General features: G+C 35.7%; 1 protein-coding gene across 3 annotated transcripts in view; it reads right to left on the bottom strand.

Moving 5' to 3' along the window:
• The window catches only part of Trim33 (tripartite motif containing 33), a 122,582-nt gene that overhangs the window by 17,316 nt on the left and 88,437 nt on the right, over positions 1–16,829 (bottom strand). For all 3 annotated transcript variants that reach the window (XM_078027055.1, XM_078027054.1, XM_013363938.4), the window contains exons 9-13: positions 14,651–14,925; positions 13,840–14,004; positions 9,105–9,305; positions 2,416–2,548; positions 1,127–1,190 (exon numbers count right to left, since the gene is read on the bottom strand). In XM_078027055.1, the coding sequence (XP_077883181.1) occupies positions 1,127–1,190; positions 2,416–2,548; positions 9,105–9,305; positions 13,840–14,004; positions 14,651–14,925 (838 nt within the window). The remainder of the gene's footprint in view (positions 1–1,126; positions 1,191–2,415; positions 2,549–9,104; positions 9,306–13,839; positions 14,005–14,650; positions 14,926–16,829) is intronic.

Raw genomic sequence — 16,829 nt, forward strand, 5'->3', positions numbered from 1 at the left:
CTCTACCCACTGAAAAGACTTAAGAAACAATGTACAATTTAGTAGTAACATATGCCTACTAACATGACTAGGATTTCTTAGAAAAAGGGCTGATTTCAGGACAGAGGCAAGAAACATGCAAGATGAACCTGGCACATTGTTTCATAGGAAATAAGGAGGCTAGGATTATAGAAAAAGTAAGAAGCAAACCCGAAAAACTTCTGACAAGCCAACTGAATAGCTTAAGCTTCAACAAAAATAACATTTATAGTGGATTAAAACAAAAATATGGGTAAATATATGAGTTCATTAAAGGTAATAATAAAACTAGTTGCTTAGTCTTGGAGGATGCTGGGAATCAACTCATTATCATGAAAGAAAGTTAATAATAATTTGTCTTGCTTTCCGAATTAAGCTGATAAATGATGACAGAGTCTATCTCTTTATAAAAATATCCTAAACTAATAAAGAAACAAGAGAATCAGAATAACGTTTTTCAATGATCATTAATGGTTGCCACCATACACACACACAAATGAATATTAGGTGTCCCTGATGGACATACAGTACTAACATGAAGTGAAAGTATTCTTGTCCTCACTTCTCCCAAAGCAAACATGAAATACGATCAAACCTCATTGGAATGTCAATATACACAAAAAACATATTTAAAACATTTAAATGACAAGATGGGGAAACAGGGAAAGCTCTATAGGAGAAACTTGATCTACAACGAATAAACTGATACTGATGTAAGCATTTCAGATGATGACAACCTACAGAGCTTATCTTGAATCTGATTCAAAGAAATCTGAAATAAGTTTCTGTTTTAAAAAATTTTTTCGTCAAAAAATTGAAACCTCTGAATATTAACTGGATCTGTACTGATATTAAACAATTGGCTACCAATTTTTCTAAATGTGATAATGGTTCTATGCAAAATTTTTAAAAATTCTTATTTTTAAGGGATACTAAAATGGTCACAAGTAAAGTGACATGATATCTGAGATTTATTTCAAAATAATACAGACCAGGAAAGAATGGTCTGTATTATGTGACAAGTATATAGGGACTATATAGTCTACTTTTATTAAATACTTGAATTTTTTCATAAAATGAAAAAAGTTATTAATAGCATAATACTCACCTGCCTCGACTGCCAGTACTAGAGGTACTAGGGGGTCTCACTGGTGTGTGAGAATTGGATAAACCTAAAAAATAGTAAGTCAAACTGAGTACCAATGCATATAAGAATGTTCAGAATTCAAGGCTACTATAATCCAATTCAGAAACTCCCGGAAATAAGAGCAAAATCAGTGATGGCATGTATAACCATTGGCAGACATCAACTAGTTTCTCTTTGCAGAGCCCAGACATCGCCTTAGAATCCTCTTCAGAATACTACTCAATCAACTAAACTACTTGACAAAATATTCTACTTATATTACCCTTCATTTGTTTCAGAAGTCCTACAATAATTCTTATTATACCTTAAAAAATTTTGTGATTCAAAAAATGTTAATGATGTACCTCATGTAAAATCTACATTTATATTTGAACTCTCCTTGCAGAAATAATGAAGTGGTCTACCTCAGTAAGAAAAAAGTAGGGTTATATCAGAAAAATGTATTCCATAACCACTTCTGGATTGTTAACCTATCTAGTAGTGCTTCAATCACGTATTCCTGAGTATTCAGCTGAATAACCTTGTAGTAGGATCAAAAAATCAACCAACCAACCAAACAAACAAACAAAAAAACAACTGAGATTTTCAAAGAGAGCTACACCTCATGGGTTTCCAGTGATTTTTAAAAAATTATACTTGGAAAATTCACTTGTCATTCCTCAGTTTTTAAACAAATCTTAAAATTTTAAAGTTGTGTTAAGACCAAAGAACTCTTCAATCTGTATTGTAAATATATAAGATGGTACTTAGCTGTTTGGCCAAACACTATTCTAGCTATTACTGTGAAGATGTATTTGTAATTAGCATTTAAGCAATAGACTTTGAGAAAAGCAGATTATCCTTCACAATGTAGGTAGGCCTTATTTAACCTGCTGAGACTTTGAGAAGCTGTTTCTCTCCACTCCCCTAAAAGAATTTTGCCTACAGATTCTGGAATCAAGACTGTAACATAACTTCCCTGAGTCTCTTCTCTGAGAAGCAAGTCATCTTCTACCTGTACATTTTGGACTTGACAATACCCACAGTCACATCATCATGGGAGTTAATTCCTTAAGGTCAATCATTCAATCTCTTTGTGTGTGTGTGTGTGTGTGTGTGTGTGTGTGTGTGTGTGTGTCTGTCTGTCTTCTGCATCCACCTATCTCGTTTCTGCTTTTCATAAAAAAAAAAAAAAACTTTCTGATACAGATACTAAGAGACTTTTTTTTAAGGTGTTAAAGAAAATGAGGCAATATCCCTGTTTGCTTTACCTGATGATCCTGGAGATAGGGCAGAGGGTCCTGGGGAAGGATTCATGGTGCTTGTAGGCTGTGGGGGTAGGTGACTGCCTGAGATGTATCTACTTAGTAGATTATCTAAACTACTTGAGCCAGCATCTTCCAACTAAAGGGAAAGAAGATAAAGATAAATTTGCTTTGATTAAAGCAGAGCAGAGAAGTAATCAATTTCATTACTGTCACAATACTTATATTCAGTCTACTAATAAACTAATAGATTTTCTAATATCAAGCTCAACTTAATTGTTGCTTCTTTATGCTTCTCTGAGAATTCACACAGTACAAAATTTATGTGAGTTGAGACTATAATTTATATTAATCACTCAAGACAAAAACCTAATGATCCATTAAATCCTGTATGTTCTATTATGAAAAAAGTTTGGACACTTTAATGTTTTCTCAAAATTGCTACAGGACTGTACTTATCAGTCTTCTTGTCCCTAGTTTCCTTCTATTTCAATGTCCATAGCCTTGCCATAATCATTCATCCAAGTAGAAATGCAATCATGTCAAAACCCAAAAAAAGCAATAAAAAGTTATTGTACTCCACAGAAAGCCTGGCATACAAGGCCTCTTATTATACACATGAAACAGAGTCCACAGGACATCTGAAACTGTTTGTACTTAAGAGACAGTAGAATAAGAACAGAGGACCCAGCACTGTGATTTTGGTCAGGTTCCCAAAATAAATACAATTTTCCGATCTTTAAAATATCCCATCTAGGCTGGGGATGTGGCTCAAGCGGTAGCGTGCTCGCCTGGCATGCGTGCAGCCCGGGTTCGATCCTCAGCACCACATACAAACAAAGTTGTTGTGTCCGCCAAAAACTAAAAAATTAATGTTAGAATTCTCTCTTTCTCCTTCTAAAAAAAAAAAAAAAAAAAAGATAACCTTTAAAAAAAAACCCCATCTACAGTGCTGAACTATGATGATTGAATAAGAAAATATATAAGCAAGAGTAAAAAGGTATTAGTAAAGCATGAACACTACCTTAAATTTGTACCATTTCATACAAGATATGGTAAAATTGTTCTTGCTACTCTTCTTGCTTATAGGTCTGTTTGTATCTACACTTGCCGGCTTTTCTATCTCCTCTCCGAGTAGGTCAAATTTTCCAACTCCTTGCCCCCGTGCAGGGCAAATGCTCTACTACTTAACCACATTCCTGGTCTCCAGATTATTTCTTATACAACTCTAGTTCTGATTCAAGACAAAAGCGAACACATGCATTTACTTCTTGCTCTTTTTTTCCCCAAAGGGCATTGGTTTTTCACAACTACAACGAAAAAGGGAAATGATAACATCCAAGTACAGGCTCTGGTGGAAACTATACATATAAACCAAAGTGGAGTTGGGACTGAAAGCAATTTACAACATACCACAGGCACAGAAGATCCTCCTAAGTAAATAGGACAATTTTCTCAAAGTCCATAAAAAGTCTCATGACAGAGACATGAAAGACTAAAGGTGAGAGGAGGCTATGGATTAGATGGAAGGACAATTAAAGGATAATAATAGTTGTGTCAATTTATCCTGTGGCCATGACTATTGGCTAAGGAATCACTTGTAAGCTCATAACTATCCCTAGCTGCACCTCAAATTAACTGAAGGTTTGTGAAGAGGGAGGATGTTAAAGGTAGGCCACAGATAGACATAGGGCTACATAGCACCTACAAACAAATGAGAAGACACGAAAATCCCATATTATCTGACTCTACTTTTAATTCATTTATATTTTCCACTTACAACGTGAGTCTCTGACTGGACATACAATCCTAAGGCTACAAGAGTGAAGGTTAGAAAAGGTGAACAAAAGCTGTATATAAAATGGCTTGATAACATTATAGTGCCCAACAAGGAAATGCCACCCAAAACATTCATTCACCTCTAGTTTTCATTAGACACGAGTCACTAAAGTTAAAGTCTTAATTAAAAAAATATCAGCTCATATTAAACCAATGTTTTTATTTTTAGCATCCTTGAATTGCATAGAACGTATATATATACATATATATATATTACATAAATAACTTCTATAATACAAAAAGGAAAAAGAATTCAATAGAAAAAATGAGCCAAGACATGACAAAAGATAATTTGCAGAATAAAAATAACTCATGAACATTAAGACAGTCAAACCACACTAAAGAGATGAAAATCAAATCAACAATGTCATTTTGCCTATCAGAAAAGATGGACAAGAAGAATGCTTAATTTAACCCTGTGTTGGGAAAACAGGGCAGAAATAGGTACTTTCAAAATGCTGGCACAATGTTTTTGAAAATGTCAATAGCAAAATTTAAATGTGTAATCACTTTTGACCCAGAAATTATACTTGTACCAAACTATCCTACAGAAGTATTTGTATGTGTTTTCAATTACATGCTTACTGTGCCGAAATGCAACTTTTTATAACTAGCACTAACGCATAAACAATATACAATAAAATAAACGCATTCAAAGAAACTGGAAAACCAAACTGAAGAACAGTGAAAAAATTCATTATATCATCACTCTCCTGCCCTCTCTCAACCTGTCTGCAATCACTGATCTGCTTTTTATCAGTTTAAGTTAGTTAGCTTATAAAAACCCCTAGAGGTTTTTTGCTGTTGTTGTTGTTGTTTGTTTTTCTTGGTACTGGGGATTGAACTCAGGGGCACTTGACCACTGAGCCACATCCCCAGCCCAATTTTACATTTTTATTTAGAGACAGAGTCTCACTGAGTTGCTTAGCGCTTCACTTGTGCTGAGGCTGGCTTTGAACTTGCCATCCTCCTGCCTCAGCCTCCAGAGCTGCTGTGACTATAGGCATGCACAATTGTGCCCAGTCCCCCTAGGGTTTTATGTAAATAGAATTGTATAGAATGTACTTTGTTTATTGAAGGGGGACATTTAGATTGATACCAGGGTCTTATTGCAAAATAAAGCTGCTATGAATTGCTGTGTAAATCTTTACATGGCATATATTTCCTTTTCTCTTCAGCAAATACATAAGTAGAATGGTTGGATCATTGTGGTACATGTATGTTTAACTTTTAGGAAACAAAGAAGCTATTTTTCTAAGTGGTTATTCCATTTCACATTTCCACCAATGATGTATGAGGCCTCTAGTTTGTCCACTTTCTCCCCAATATTTGTTATGAGTCTTCTAAAACTGTAGTCATCTTAATAGGTGTGTCATGTTATCACTCACTGGGTTTAACTTTCATTTACCTAATGACTAATCATGTTAGCATTTTTTCACAAATGCTGCTTAACTTCTGATAGTGAGATACGAGAAACAAACCAAAGGTTCACCAACAGAGGGCTTAATAAAAAATGTATGTATGTGTGTGTGTGTGTGTGTGTGTGTGTTTATCTCCCCATCCCCCCAACAAATCAAGAAAATTGTATGAATATGAAAAAAGTACAAAAACAAAACTTTCAAGAAAATATTTATACTACATACCAGGCAAGTACGTATAGTACAATCTCATTTTCTGTTACTTTTTATTTGTATATATTTTTGGAAAAATATCTGAAAGATTGTACACCAATTAGTAAAAGTGCACTTGGTTGGGTGAAAAAAAATTGGGGAGACATTCATTTTTCCTGAGAAACTTTTTTTTTTTTAAACTACAATGTTACTTTTATAAGGTCTAGAGGTCTTTTAAAAGTTGAGTACATCAAATAATAGTTTTCAGGGCTAGAGTTGTAGCTCAGAGGTAGAGAGTGCTTGCTTACCATGAATGAGGCACTGGGTTCAATCCTCAGCACAACATAAAAAATAAATAGCTCTAATTTCAGGGGAAAAAAATAAATTACGTTCTACTCTACAAGAATAGCTCTAATGATCAGTACTAAGATAAATCAGCAAATATTCAAAGTTTGGCTTTTGTATGTATTTTACTTGCTTTGCATAATTAATGCTACCTCATCTGCTCTCTATGTAGCCTTCCAGGAGTTTCTTTTTACTATACCATTCTACAGAAGGTTAATGAGGAAAGTAGGTGTCTTCAAGAGACAGAGATTTCTTCTCTATTTTTAATTTATATTAACTACTTTGTTGGTGCTTTTGTTGTAACCACATCTAACTGCTTGTTTTTGCCCGACAGGGTGGCACATGTCTTCAATCTCAGTGACTTGGGAGACTGAGGCAGGAGGATCAAAAGTTCAAAACCAGCCTCAGCAAAAGCAAGGTGCTAAGCTAAGCAGCTCAGTGGTTGAGTGCTCCTGGGTTCAAACCCCAGTACCCCTAAAAACAAAACAAAGAACAGGTGACTACAGCAACATTTTCCTATTAGTCTAAGAGTAGAAACCCAAATGTCCACCAGCTGACAAAATGTAACATATCTATACAATGGAATATCATTTAATCATAAAAAGGAATCAGGTACTGACACCTGCAACATAGAATTGGAAAACACTCTTTCATGAAGAAAACCCAGCCAGCCACAAAAGGCCACACAGTGTATAATCTTATTCACATGAAATGCCCTGAAAAAGCAAGTATATACAAATGGAAGGCAGATTAGTGGTTTCTAGGGGCTCGAAGAGAATACAGAGTGACAGTTCTTAGGGAACCATAAAAATATTCTGAAATACAGGTGATGGTTAAACAATCATATAACATATAAAAAAACACTGAATTATATGTTTTGAGTGAATTTCATGGTATATGAAACATAACTCAATTAAAACACCCTAATAAAACAGAACACATCTGCAATTAAAGGGAAGAGAAAGGTTTGTAGGAAAAAGCATGGAATTTGCTCCTCCTACCCCACTCTAAAAAAATTAAAGATAAGAAGTTTCTTGTCTTGATCTTAAAGTTCTTCTGAGTAGAACAGGGTTAGGTCTAATACAGGTTATGATGCTCAGCTTAGATGTATAGCACCTACACTTACTCCATCTGGTTTCTGTAGGAAGACTGAACCCTAGGAAATTAGGTTAAATGTGACACTTATAATCAGCCTTCTCCCTTTGTTAACTTTCTTATCAACTGAAACCAAGTCTTATTTGTCTTCTTGTCCTCAATACCCAAGGACTTAATCATATAATAAGTCCTTAGTAAAATGTGAATTACTCACTTAACAATATGCATGCCTCTGGTTGCCCAAAGACTCTCCATACACTTTTCCAGGCCTATAATTCCAAACTGTCTCCTTGTTATTGCTGTGGACAGTGGAGAGAGACTGGGCTTTAAATTTCAACCTTTCCATTTACTGTGTGACTCTGGGAAAATCATTAACCTGTCTTACATCATAAAATAGGGATATTACATATCAAATTAGGTGAATCCAAGTATTAAACTGATATAATACCTGTGAAAGCACTTTGCTTTTAACTTAGAAGTGTGACTTTTTAATTTATATTTATATTTTTCCAATTGTCCATTCTACATGGCCCAGGCCTCCTCCACTGCCATTCCCTTAGCCAAAAAAGCTCTATTAGTATCAGAGAAGAAAATGAACTAAGAAAATTCGCAAGTCAGTGGTTTTCAAACAATTCTGAAATAGTAAGAACATCATTTAAGACTCCTACATATACTGATAAGTACACAAAAATATTAAATGACAGCCACAGGAAGAGTGTTAAGGGCCCTGCTGTTTCAGCAGTTGCACTGTTCCTTGCTACCATGGTGACCTCTGACACTAAGTAAGTAATATAATGCAGGACATTAATTCAGTATAATCCTTAAAGGTTATACTTACATTTAAAAAGAAAATGTTTTGGCTGTCTCTCTCTGTCTCTCTCTCTCTCTGGAGATAGCCTGTATTCTCCCTTGAATGCACAGTCCTTGCTGTACACCAAAGACATCTCTCTCTCTGGAGTTTCCCCCATGCTCCCTTGCACATGTGTTTATTTGGCTTAATAAACCCATCTATGCCTTTGAAAAATAAAAAAATATTTTTAATTCAAATTAATTAGAAATTCCAGAAGGCAATGGAGATATCTATCTTCAGAGATATGCCAGAGTTGAAAGGGACAAGAAACTTTAGAGGCCCTTCATAATCAAGCAATTATTCCTCACCATTATTTTCTTTTTACTGTATGCCTCATAGTGCCTGATATCTATAACTTCCATTCTTAGCCCAACAACACTGCAAGAGGAGTTAACTATCCTTCCTTATCAATCTAAAAGAAGAACAACAAGGGCTGGGGTTGTGGTAGAGCGCTTTCCTAGCACATGCTGGGCCCTGGGCTCAATCCTTAGCACCGCATATAAATCAATAAAAAATAAACATAAGAAAAAAAAAAGAAGAAGAAGAATGACAAAAGATTTGATCACATTTTCATCCTGGTTTATCTCCCTGGCTACAAACTCACAGTAGGAGTACAACATCTGATACAAAGTCTGCTTGTTGGCAGGTGGAAAAACAGGAAGAAGTAGCCTATTAGAAAGGCTGATATTAATCTGTTATTTTATTAGATAGTCTCATAACAGAGAATATTCAAATTCCTCTAACTTAAAACTACTGAGGAATGCCAGCTCTAGCAAAATAACTTTTCAAAATTCAACTATCTATTCCTACTGGAAATTTCAAATTGTTAGAATTTGAAAAAATTAAAAAACAAAACAACAACAACAAAAAAGAACCACTCTGGAATAAATACTCAACTCTTGAATCAGTATGAGATCAATGAGGCTTCAAATGAGTCATTCAACTCAAATACAAACCTGTATGGGTGGAATATCTGGCAATGATGGAAGGTTTTCTGGATTGGTAACTGAGGGGATAAGCTCTATTGCTGTAACAGATGGGCTGGTGGGACCTCGGTTTGCATTGGCCATAGTTGCTGTAGTAGGGCTTGTTGGGTTGATTGTGGTGTTGTGTACCGATACGACAGGAAAGGGTCCAGCATGCCCTGGGTTTGAGTGCTGTTAAGAAAGAAGACATTATTATTTGATCTGCCAGGATATCTGAACTGTACCTTCATGGCAATTCTTTGTTTAGAAAAGATTCTGATGTGTTTGGGGCCCGTGGCTGAGCAACAACATGGCCCCACTCAAACTTACGCAGAAGAGTTCAGACTTAGCCGATTCATTTTCTATTCATTTCTGTGTAGTATCTATAGAAAAGGACTTGCCAATACTTTTCCTACCTGTCAGCCTGGTGATATGATCCTATTTCAGGACGGACAAGAATATACTTTAGAAGGCGATCTGGAAGCCCCCAAGATGTCACTTACCAGGCCAAGAAAGTCACCATTTTCTCCATATACTTCCTTGATCCTTTAGACTCTTTTCTAATAAAAATAATTATGTAATGCAGCTTGACATGGCAGAAAAGACAATTAATTTATAGAGACTAAATATGACATTGACTCTTGGCTCTAACAGTATACGGCCTGAGCCAAGTCACATAATCACAGCAATTTAGAAATAAGGATAAATGATTCCTCACCTGTTTTATTGTGACATCTGTTACGAGGATGATTGAAAGTCATGTACATAAAGATGTTTGGGGAAAAGTTACTATACACATATAATCATCTGAAATATTTAAAAACTACAACTACTAACATTCAATGATTCTGTAGGGTAAGCCCTAAAATTTAAGGAAAATGTTCTGAGAAAGTTGGCTAGTCTGATTCTGTTGCTTCTGTACTCTTTGAAATGGGGATCACCTAGCTTTTCATAATATTTAAATTCAGTGCTTTCCAGGAGCTAAGGGGTACATGGGATCTAAAACAGTTTTAAGAAACTTAATATCTAGATCCTCAGTCATCTTATTTACTAATCTTTTTTTTTTTTTTTTTAAGAGAGAGAGAGACAGAGAGAGAACTTTTTAATATTTCTTTTTTAGTTTTCGGTGGACACAACATCTTTATTTGTATGTGGTGCTGAGGATCGAACCCGGGCCGCACACATGCCAGGTGAGCGCGCTACCGCTTGAACACATCCCCAGTCCTTATTTACTAATCTTTACAAAGAAACAAAAAAAACTTTTTGTGTAAGAATGTGTAGGGCTGGGGTTGTGGCTCAGTAGCAGAATAAGTATGAGGCAATGAGTTTGATTCTCAGCACCACATAGAAATAAATAAAATAAAGGTCCATTAACAACTAAAGAATATTTTTTTTTAAAAAAAAATGTGCTACGCTCTACTAACTTTTCACCACTTCCTTGGCTCTTGCCCTTCTTCCACTTAATTAATAATAGTGTTGGGTGGGTAATAAGTGACTAACTCTGAAACTTAACAAATCTTTATAATATTTGATGAACAACAAAAGTGAAGACCTGATGAACCTATCACTGATTAAAACAATTTTCAAACAGTTCTGGTAGATCACTGTTCTTTTTCGGGATTGGATAGGGTGTGGGGGTGGAGGAGTGGGAGGGTATCAGAGATTAAACCCAGGGGCACTCAACCAGTGAGTAAAATCCTCAACCCTTTTATATTTTATTTAGATACAGGGTCTCACTGAGTTGCTCAGGGCGTTGCTAAATTGCTGAGGCTGGCTTTAAACTCTGATCCTCCTGCCTCAGCCTCCAGAGCTGTTGGGATTACAAGCATGTACCACCACACCTAGTTAGATCACTGGTTCTGATTTATAATCTAGATAATTTGAAGAACCAAAGAACATTTCTGTAATAAAATACTTTTAATTCCTAAATACATATGTTTTAGAACAAGCTTCCAGAGCAACTCATGAAAACATAAACCAAAACTATTAATAAAAATCAATGTTAATTTTGTTGAAAAAAAAAAGAAAAACTAATGTTGAACTGGGTGTTGGAGCACAGGAACAATCCTGGTGCAATCCTCCCAGAGGATTCAAGTTCAAAGCAAGTCTTGGTAACTTAGGTTATCTCAAAATGAGAAAAATTAAAGGGTTGGGGATGGAACTCAGTGGTAGAGTGCTTTTGGGTTCAATTCCCAGTACTCCCCACCCCCTCAAAAAAAAAAAAATTCAGTGTTGGATTCTTATTCTAACAACATGCTATAGCATACAAACATTATATATATATATATATAGAAAGGGGTAAAAAGACTCCATCTACCTCACAGAGATGGTTATAACCAAAGGAATTTTTTTTCTTTTTGTAGTTCTAGAAATTGAACCCAGTATTTTCTTTTCTTCTCTTTTTAAAAATTTTATTAGTTGTGAAGGACCTTTATTTATTTACATGTGGTGTTGAGAACTCAGTGCCTCACACATGCTAGGCAAGCACTCTACCATTGAGCCACAACCCCAGCCCTGAACCCACTATTTTCTTTTTTTTTTCTTTATTGTTAATAGACATTTATTTTATTTATTTATATGCAATTCTGAGAATTGAACCCAGTGCCTCACACATACCTGGTAAGTGTGCTACCGTTGAGCCACAGCCACAGCCATAGTCATATGAACCCACTATTTTCTAATATTCTTATACCAGATTAAAAAATATGCGGGGCATGATAGCAAATGCTTGTAATCCCAGCAGCTCAGGAGGCTAAGGCAGGGAAAACTGAAAGTTTAAAGCCAGCCTTAGCAACACAGCAAGGCCCTTATCATCTCAGCAATGTCTCATTAAGTATCCCTAGGTTCAATCCCAGGAACAACAACAACAACAACACAACAAAAATCTGTTTCAACAATTATGTAAAAGTAATTTAATGATAATTTGTATCCACAGGAAAAAATTTGAAATTTAATGTCAGCCTTACTGTCACTTAAAATTTAACAAAGCATCATGAAGTAATTGCTTTTCCTGCAAAAAATTACAAAGACTAATAAATGTCTATCAAGAAATACATTAAGCCTAAATACATTAAGGCACTGTGACACACATCTGCAACACCAGCGGCTCTGAAGGCTGAGACAAGAGGATAGAGTTCAAAGACAGCCTCAGTGAAAATAAGGCATAAGCAACTCAGTGAGACCCTATCACTAAATATAATATAAAACAGGGCTAGGGATGTGGCTCAGGGGATAAGTGCCCCTGAGTTCAAATCCCAGTACCAAAACAAAAACAAATTAAAAAAATTAGAGTAAGATAAAATTCTGCAGTAAAATTCGAGTTCAAGGACAAAAGTATGTAAAACTTTAACTTTCAAAAGAGCTTGCCATGGTATTTGAGATTCCAATAGTCATTTAAAGAATGATAAGCTAGGTTTGGTGGTACATACCTGTAACCACTATGATTACAGGAAGACTAAGTTGGAAGGATTATAAATTTGAGGCTAGCCCCAGCAATTTATCAAGACCCTGCCTCTCACAAAACAAACAAAAAAATGATGTCAAGGTTTCATTTTATAATGCCAAAATTATTATGCTAGGAAGTATCTCTTTTGCAACTATTCATAAGCTTACAATGAAAAATTGAAATGAAACCTGCCAAATGTGAGGGAGAATATATTTTTCAAAAGTGGTTCTGGAAGTACTTGGACCAAAAAGCTGAAGGATCTCAGCTTTAGAATAGAGTTTTCTCAACTTTTAGCATGCAAGCTGATCCGAGAGACTTAGTAAAAGTTTACTAAGTAATAGTTTATTTATATATTTTTAAAAGTTTTAACTCAGTAAAAGTTTACTAAGTACTCTCCTACTGGAAATTCTGATTCAGTGGCTCAGAATTTAACAAGGCCCCCGCATTCTACGAAAAGCTGACCAGTGATTCTGATGGCTTTTGAAACATGTTTTGAAAAACACTACTACAAATTAAAATATGAACTTTATCATTTTGTGCACCACCCTGCCTGGCTTAATGTATTTTTTGACATTTATTAGTTTTTTTGCAGGAAAAGCAATTACTTTAAAATCCTATGTAAAACTTTCCTCATTTTATAATCATATCTCCTATACAAATATGATACACTATTCAGGTAAAGATCATACATTTGTCTCTAAATACATTTGGGGGATTACTGTGGATTGTTGCTAAGGCTTGTGCATGCTTCACAACTGAGCTAGATCCCCATCCTACCCTTATTTTTAAGGTTAAACATATACTCTACACTCTAAACAAAATAATACTTCAGAAAAGAAAAAGTTATATATAGCTATCTGTATTACTTTTGAAAGTCCTGGTTAATATTCGGATTAAAAAGTCACATTAAAAGAGCAAAGGAACAATATCAGAAAATTCAAATTCTAGGATTGACTTTATCATTATTCTCTTATGATTATATGTACATCAAAAGTTCCTGAGATTATTTTTCACTTTGTTAGTAAATAGGTTGGAGTATATCAGGGATCCTTAACCCAAATAGTACGTGATGGGATTAAAAGGACGAAGCAATTCTTAAAATTGAAGAAAAAATTTCATGTGTATGTGTACTTTTCTGGGACAAGAGGACATACAGAATTAATCACATTATTAATTAATCATATATCAAAGAACTGCTCCCACCAAACAATTAGCAAAAAAAAAATATATCTTTTTAGTTTTAAAATTGTATGATTCTTACAAATGTAACTCTAGGCATACTTGTCTTTGGAGATGTGGCTGCATCATGGAATATTGAGGACCGCTGTGCCTGGGTATCCCTGGTATTCTGGCAGCATTCTGAGCCAGTCTCATTTGATGGGCTTGAAAAGCTCCACAGTTCATGTTGCCTCTTTGCATGGTTTGCACACTGATTAATCTTGGAGGCTATAAAAAGTGGAAATTGCAATTTATATAATATTTTTTATAAATATCTTTACATTACAAAATGTTATGCTAAAAAATAATTCAGTCAGGATAGAAGGGTATAAAGCAAAATATCAAAGTCATTGTTCTTAGAGAAGTATTAATAACCAAAAGTGTGTGTATCACTCCAAAATTTCTTGTCTCGTGTGTGTGTGTGTGTGTGTGTGTGTGTGTGATTAAAGCACACTAACTTATCTCACCCAGAAGTAACAGTTTTGAGTGTGAGGGGCAGAAAGAGCAAGAAAGACAAAGAGATGGGAATGATTTGAAAAAAAAAAAAATGCGTAAGGAACATATCAGAGCTTAGACAATGTGGTTCTTTGTCCCACAACCATGTGAAAAACAAAAAAGATCCTGTGTGGAAGACAAGAGCCTCAGCACTTTTGGAGTAATAAGAAGTTCATTTTGTTTCCCATGGTAAGTTATTTATCTATAGTTTTTCTTCTTCACACTTCCCCTGCAGTCCTATCACAACCAGAGCAAATAATCTGACCTTTGAATTCTATTCCTGCTAGTAACTTTGAATGTATGGCTCATTTATATAAGATAAAGAATAGTCTTGATTTGTTCATTATGTGTATCAATAATGTAGTGATACAATACTCACCTGTTGTTGTAACATCTGAGGAGCTGCTTGTCTAGGATGCTGTTGTGTTGTTGTTGTTGTTGTTGGTACAGGAGCTGGTGGTTGCTGCATCCTCATCTGTTGCAACTGCTGATGTTTCTGAGCATATACTTGTTGTTGCATGTGCTGGAGTCGAAGCTGTGCTAAATTAATCTGTCCAGGGGTTTTACTAATGTGGTTTGTCCCTGGAGGAACTTGCCCAACTACAACATTAGGAGTATAACCAGGAGCTGGTTTACTCTCTATTACTAGATTACCTGAGGATTTAAAAAAATAAAAAGAATTTGCATATAATCAACTACTTCGCAAATTATTCACTATATTCTCCTCCTTTTCTGACAACTCTCAGCACTGCAAAGCTTCTAGTACGCGGGTATAGCAGGGATGGGAGCTGGAGGAGGGGGGAGGAGAGGAGGTGGATGGGAAAGAAGATGATCAGAAACCTAACATTGTGAAACCCTCCTCCCAAACAACTTTTAAGTAATCAGAATATATAATCTGCTCTTATTCTTTGTTTATACAGGTTGTATAGAAAATTAAAGAGCTGAGAGACATGCCCATATAGACTGTCTAATTCATATTTATCTATCTCTCTCTCTGATACTGGAGATTGAACCATGGTATCCTAATCACTGAGCCACATCCTCAACCTGTTTTATGTTGAATCTCACTAAGTTGCTGAGGTTGGTCTTGAACTTGCAATCCTCCTGCCTCAGCCTCCTGAGTTGCTAGGATTACAAGAGTACATCACTGTGCCAAGCTTAAATATCTCTTCATGATAAGACTCAAAAGATACTAATTCCAGGGCCGGGGTTGTGGCTCAGTGGTGGAGTGCTTGCCTAGCATGCATGAGATATCCCTGACACCACATAAATATAAACAAATAAAATAAAGGTATTGTGTCCATCTACAATTAAAAATAGTTTTTAAAAAAACATACTAAATTTCTTAAGTTTTTGAATTGCTGAATGACAAAGTACTATATTGCTACAAAACTGTGTTCTATGGACATATTGCACAGTTTGAACCATTTATAACCTTAGAAGTGACCATTTTCCCAGAGCTATTACTTTCTTTTCTTTTTTATTTCTATTTATTAGTTGTTGAAAACATTACAAAGCTCTTGACATTTCATATTTCATACAGTTGGTTCAAACGGATTATGAACTCCCATTTTTACCCCATATACATATTGCAGATTCACATCGGTTACACATCCACTTGTTTACATACTGCCATAGTAGTGTATGTTGTATTCTGCTGCCTTTCCTATCTTCTACTATCCCCCCTCCTCTCCCTTCCCCTCCACTCCCATCTTCTCTCTGTACCCCATCTACTGTAATTCATTTCTCTCTCTTGTTTTCTTGTCCCTTTCCCCTCACTTCCTCTTATATGTAATTTTGTATAACAATGAGGGTCTCCTTCCTTTACCATGCAATTTCCCTTCTCTCTCTCTTTCCCTCCCCCCTCTCGTCCCTGTTTAATGGTGATCTTCTTCTCATGCTCTTCGTCCCTACTCTGTTCTTAGTTGCTCTCCTAATATCAAAGATGAAATTTGGCATTTGTTTTTTAGGGATTGGCTAGCTTCACTGAGCATAATCTGCTTTAGTGCCATCCATTTCCCTGCAAATTCCATAATTTTGTCATTTTTTAGTGCAGAGTACTACTCCATTGTGTATAAATGCCACATTTTTTTTATCCATTCATCTATTGAAGGGCATCTGGGTTGGTTCCACAGTCTAGCAATTGTGAATTGTGCTGCTAAGAACATCGTTGTAGCAGTATTCCTATAATATGCTCTTTTAAGGTCTTTTGGGAATAGTCCAAGAAGGGGAATAGCTGGGTCAAATGGTGGTTCCATTTCCCAGCTTTCTAAGGAATCTCCATACTGCTTTCCAAATTGGCCACACCAATTTGCAGCCCCACCAGCAATGTACAAGTGTACCCTTTTCCCCACATCCTCGCCAGCACTTGTTGTTTGACTTCCTAATGGCTGCCAATCTTACTGGAGTGAGATGGTATCTTAGGGTGGTTTTGATTTGCATTTCTCTGACTGCTAGAGATGGTGAGCATTTTTTCATGTACTTGTTGATTGATTGTATGTCCTCCTCTGAGAAGTGTCTGTTCAGGTCCTTGGCCCATTTGTTGATTGGTTATTTGT

Source organism: Ictidomys tridecemlineatus, chromosome 11, assembly GCF_052094955.1.
Source record: "Ictidomys tridecemlineatus isolate mIctTri1 chromosome 11, mIctTri1.hap1, whole genome shotgun sequence".
NCBI classification, from domain to species: Eukaryota; Metazoa; Chordata; class Mammalia; order Rodentia; family Sciuridae; genus Ictidomys; species Ictidomys tridecemlineatus.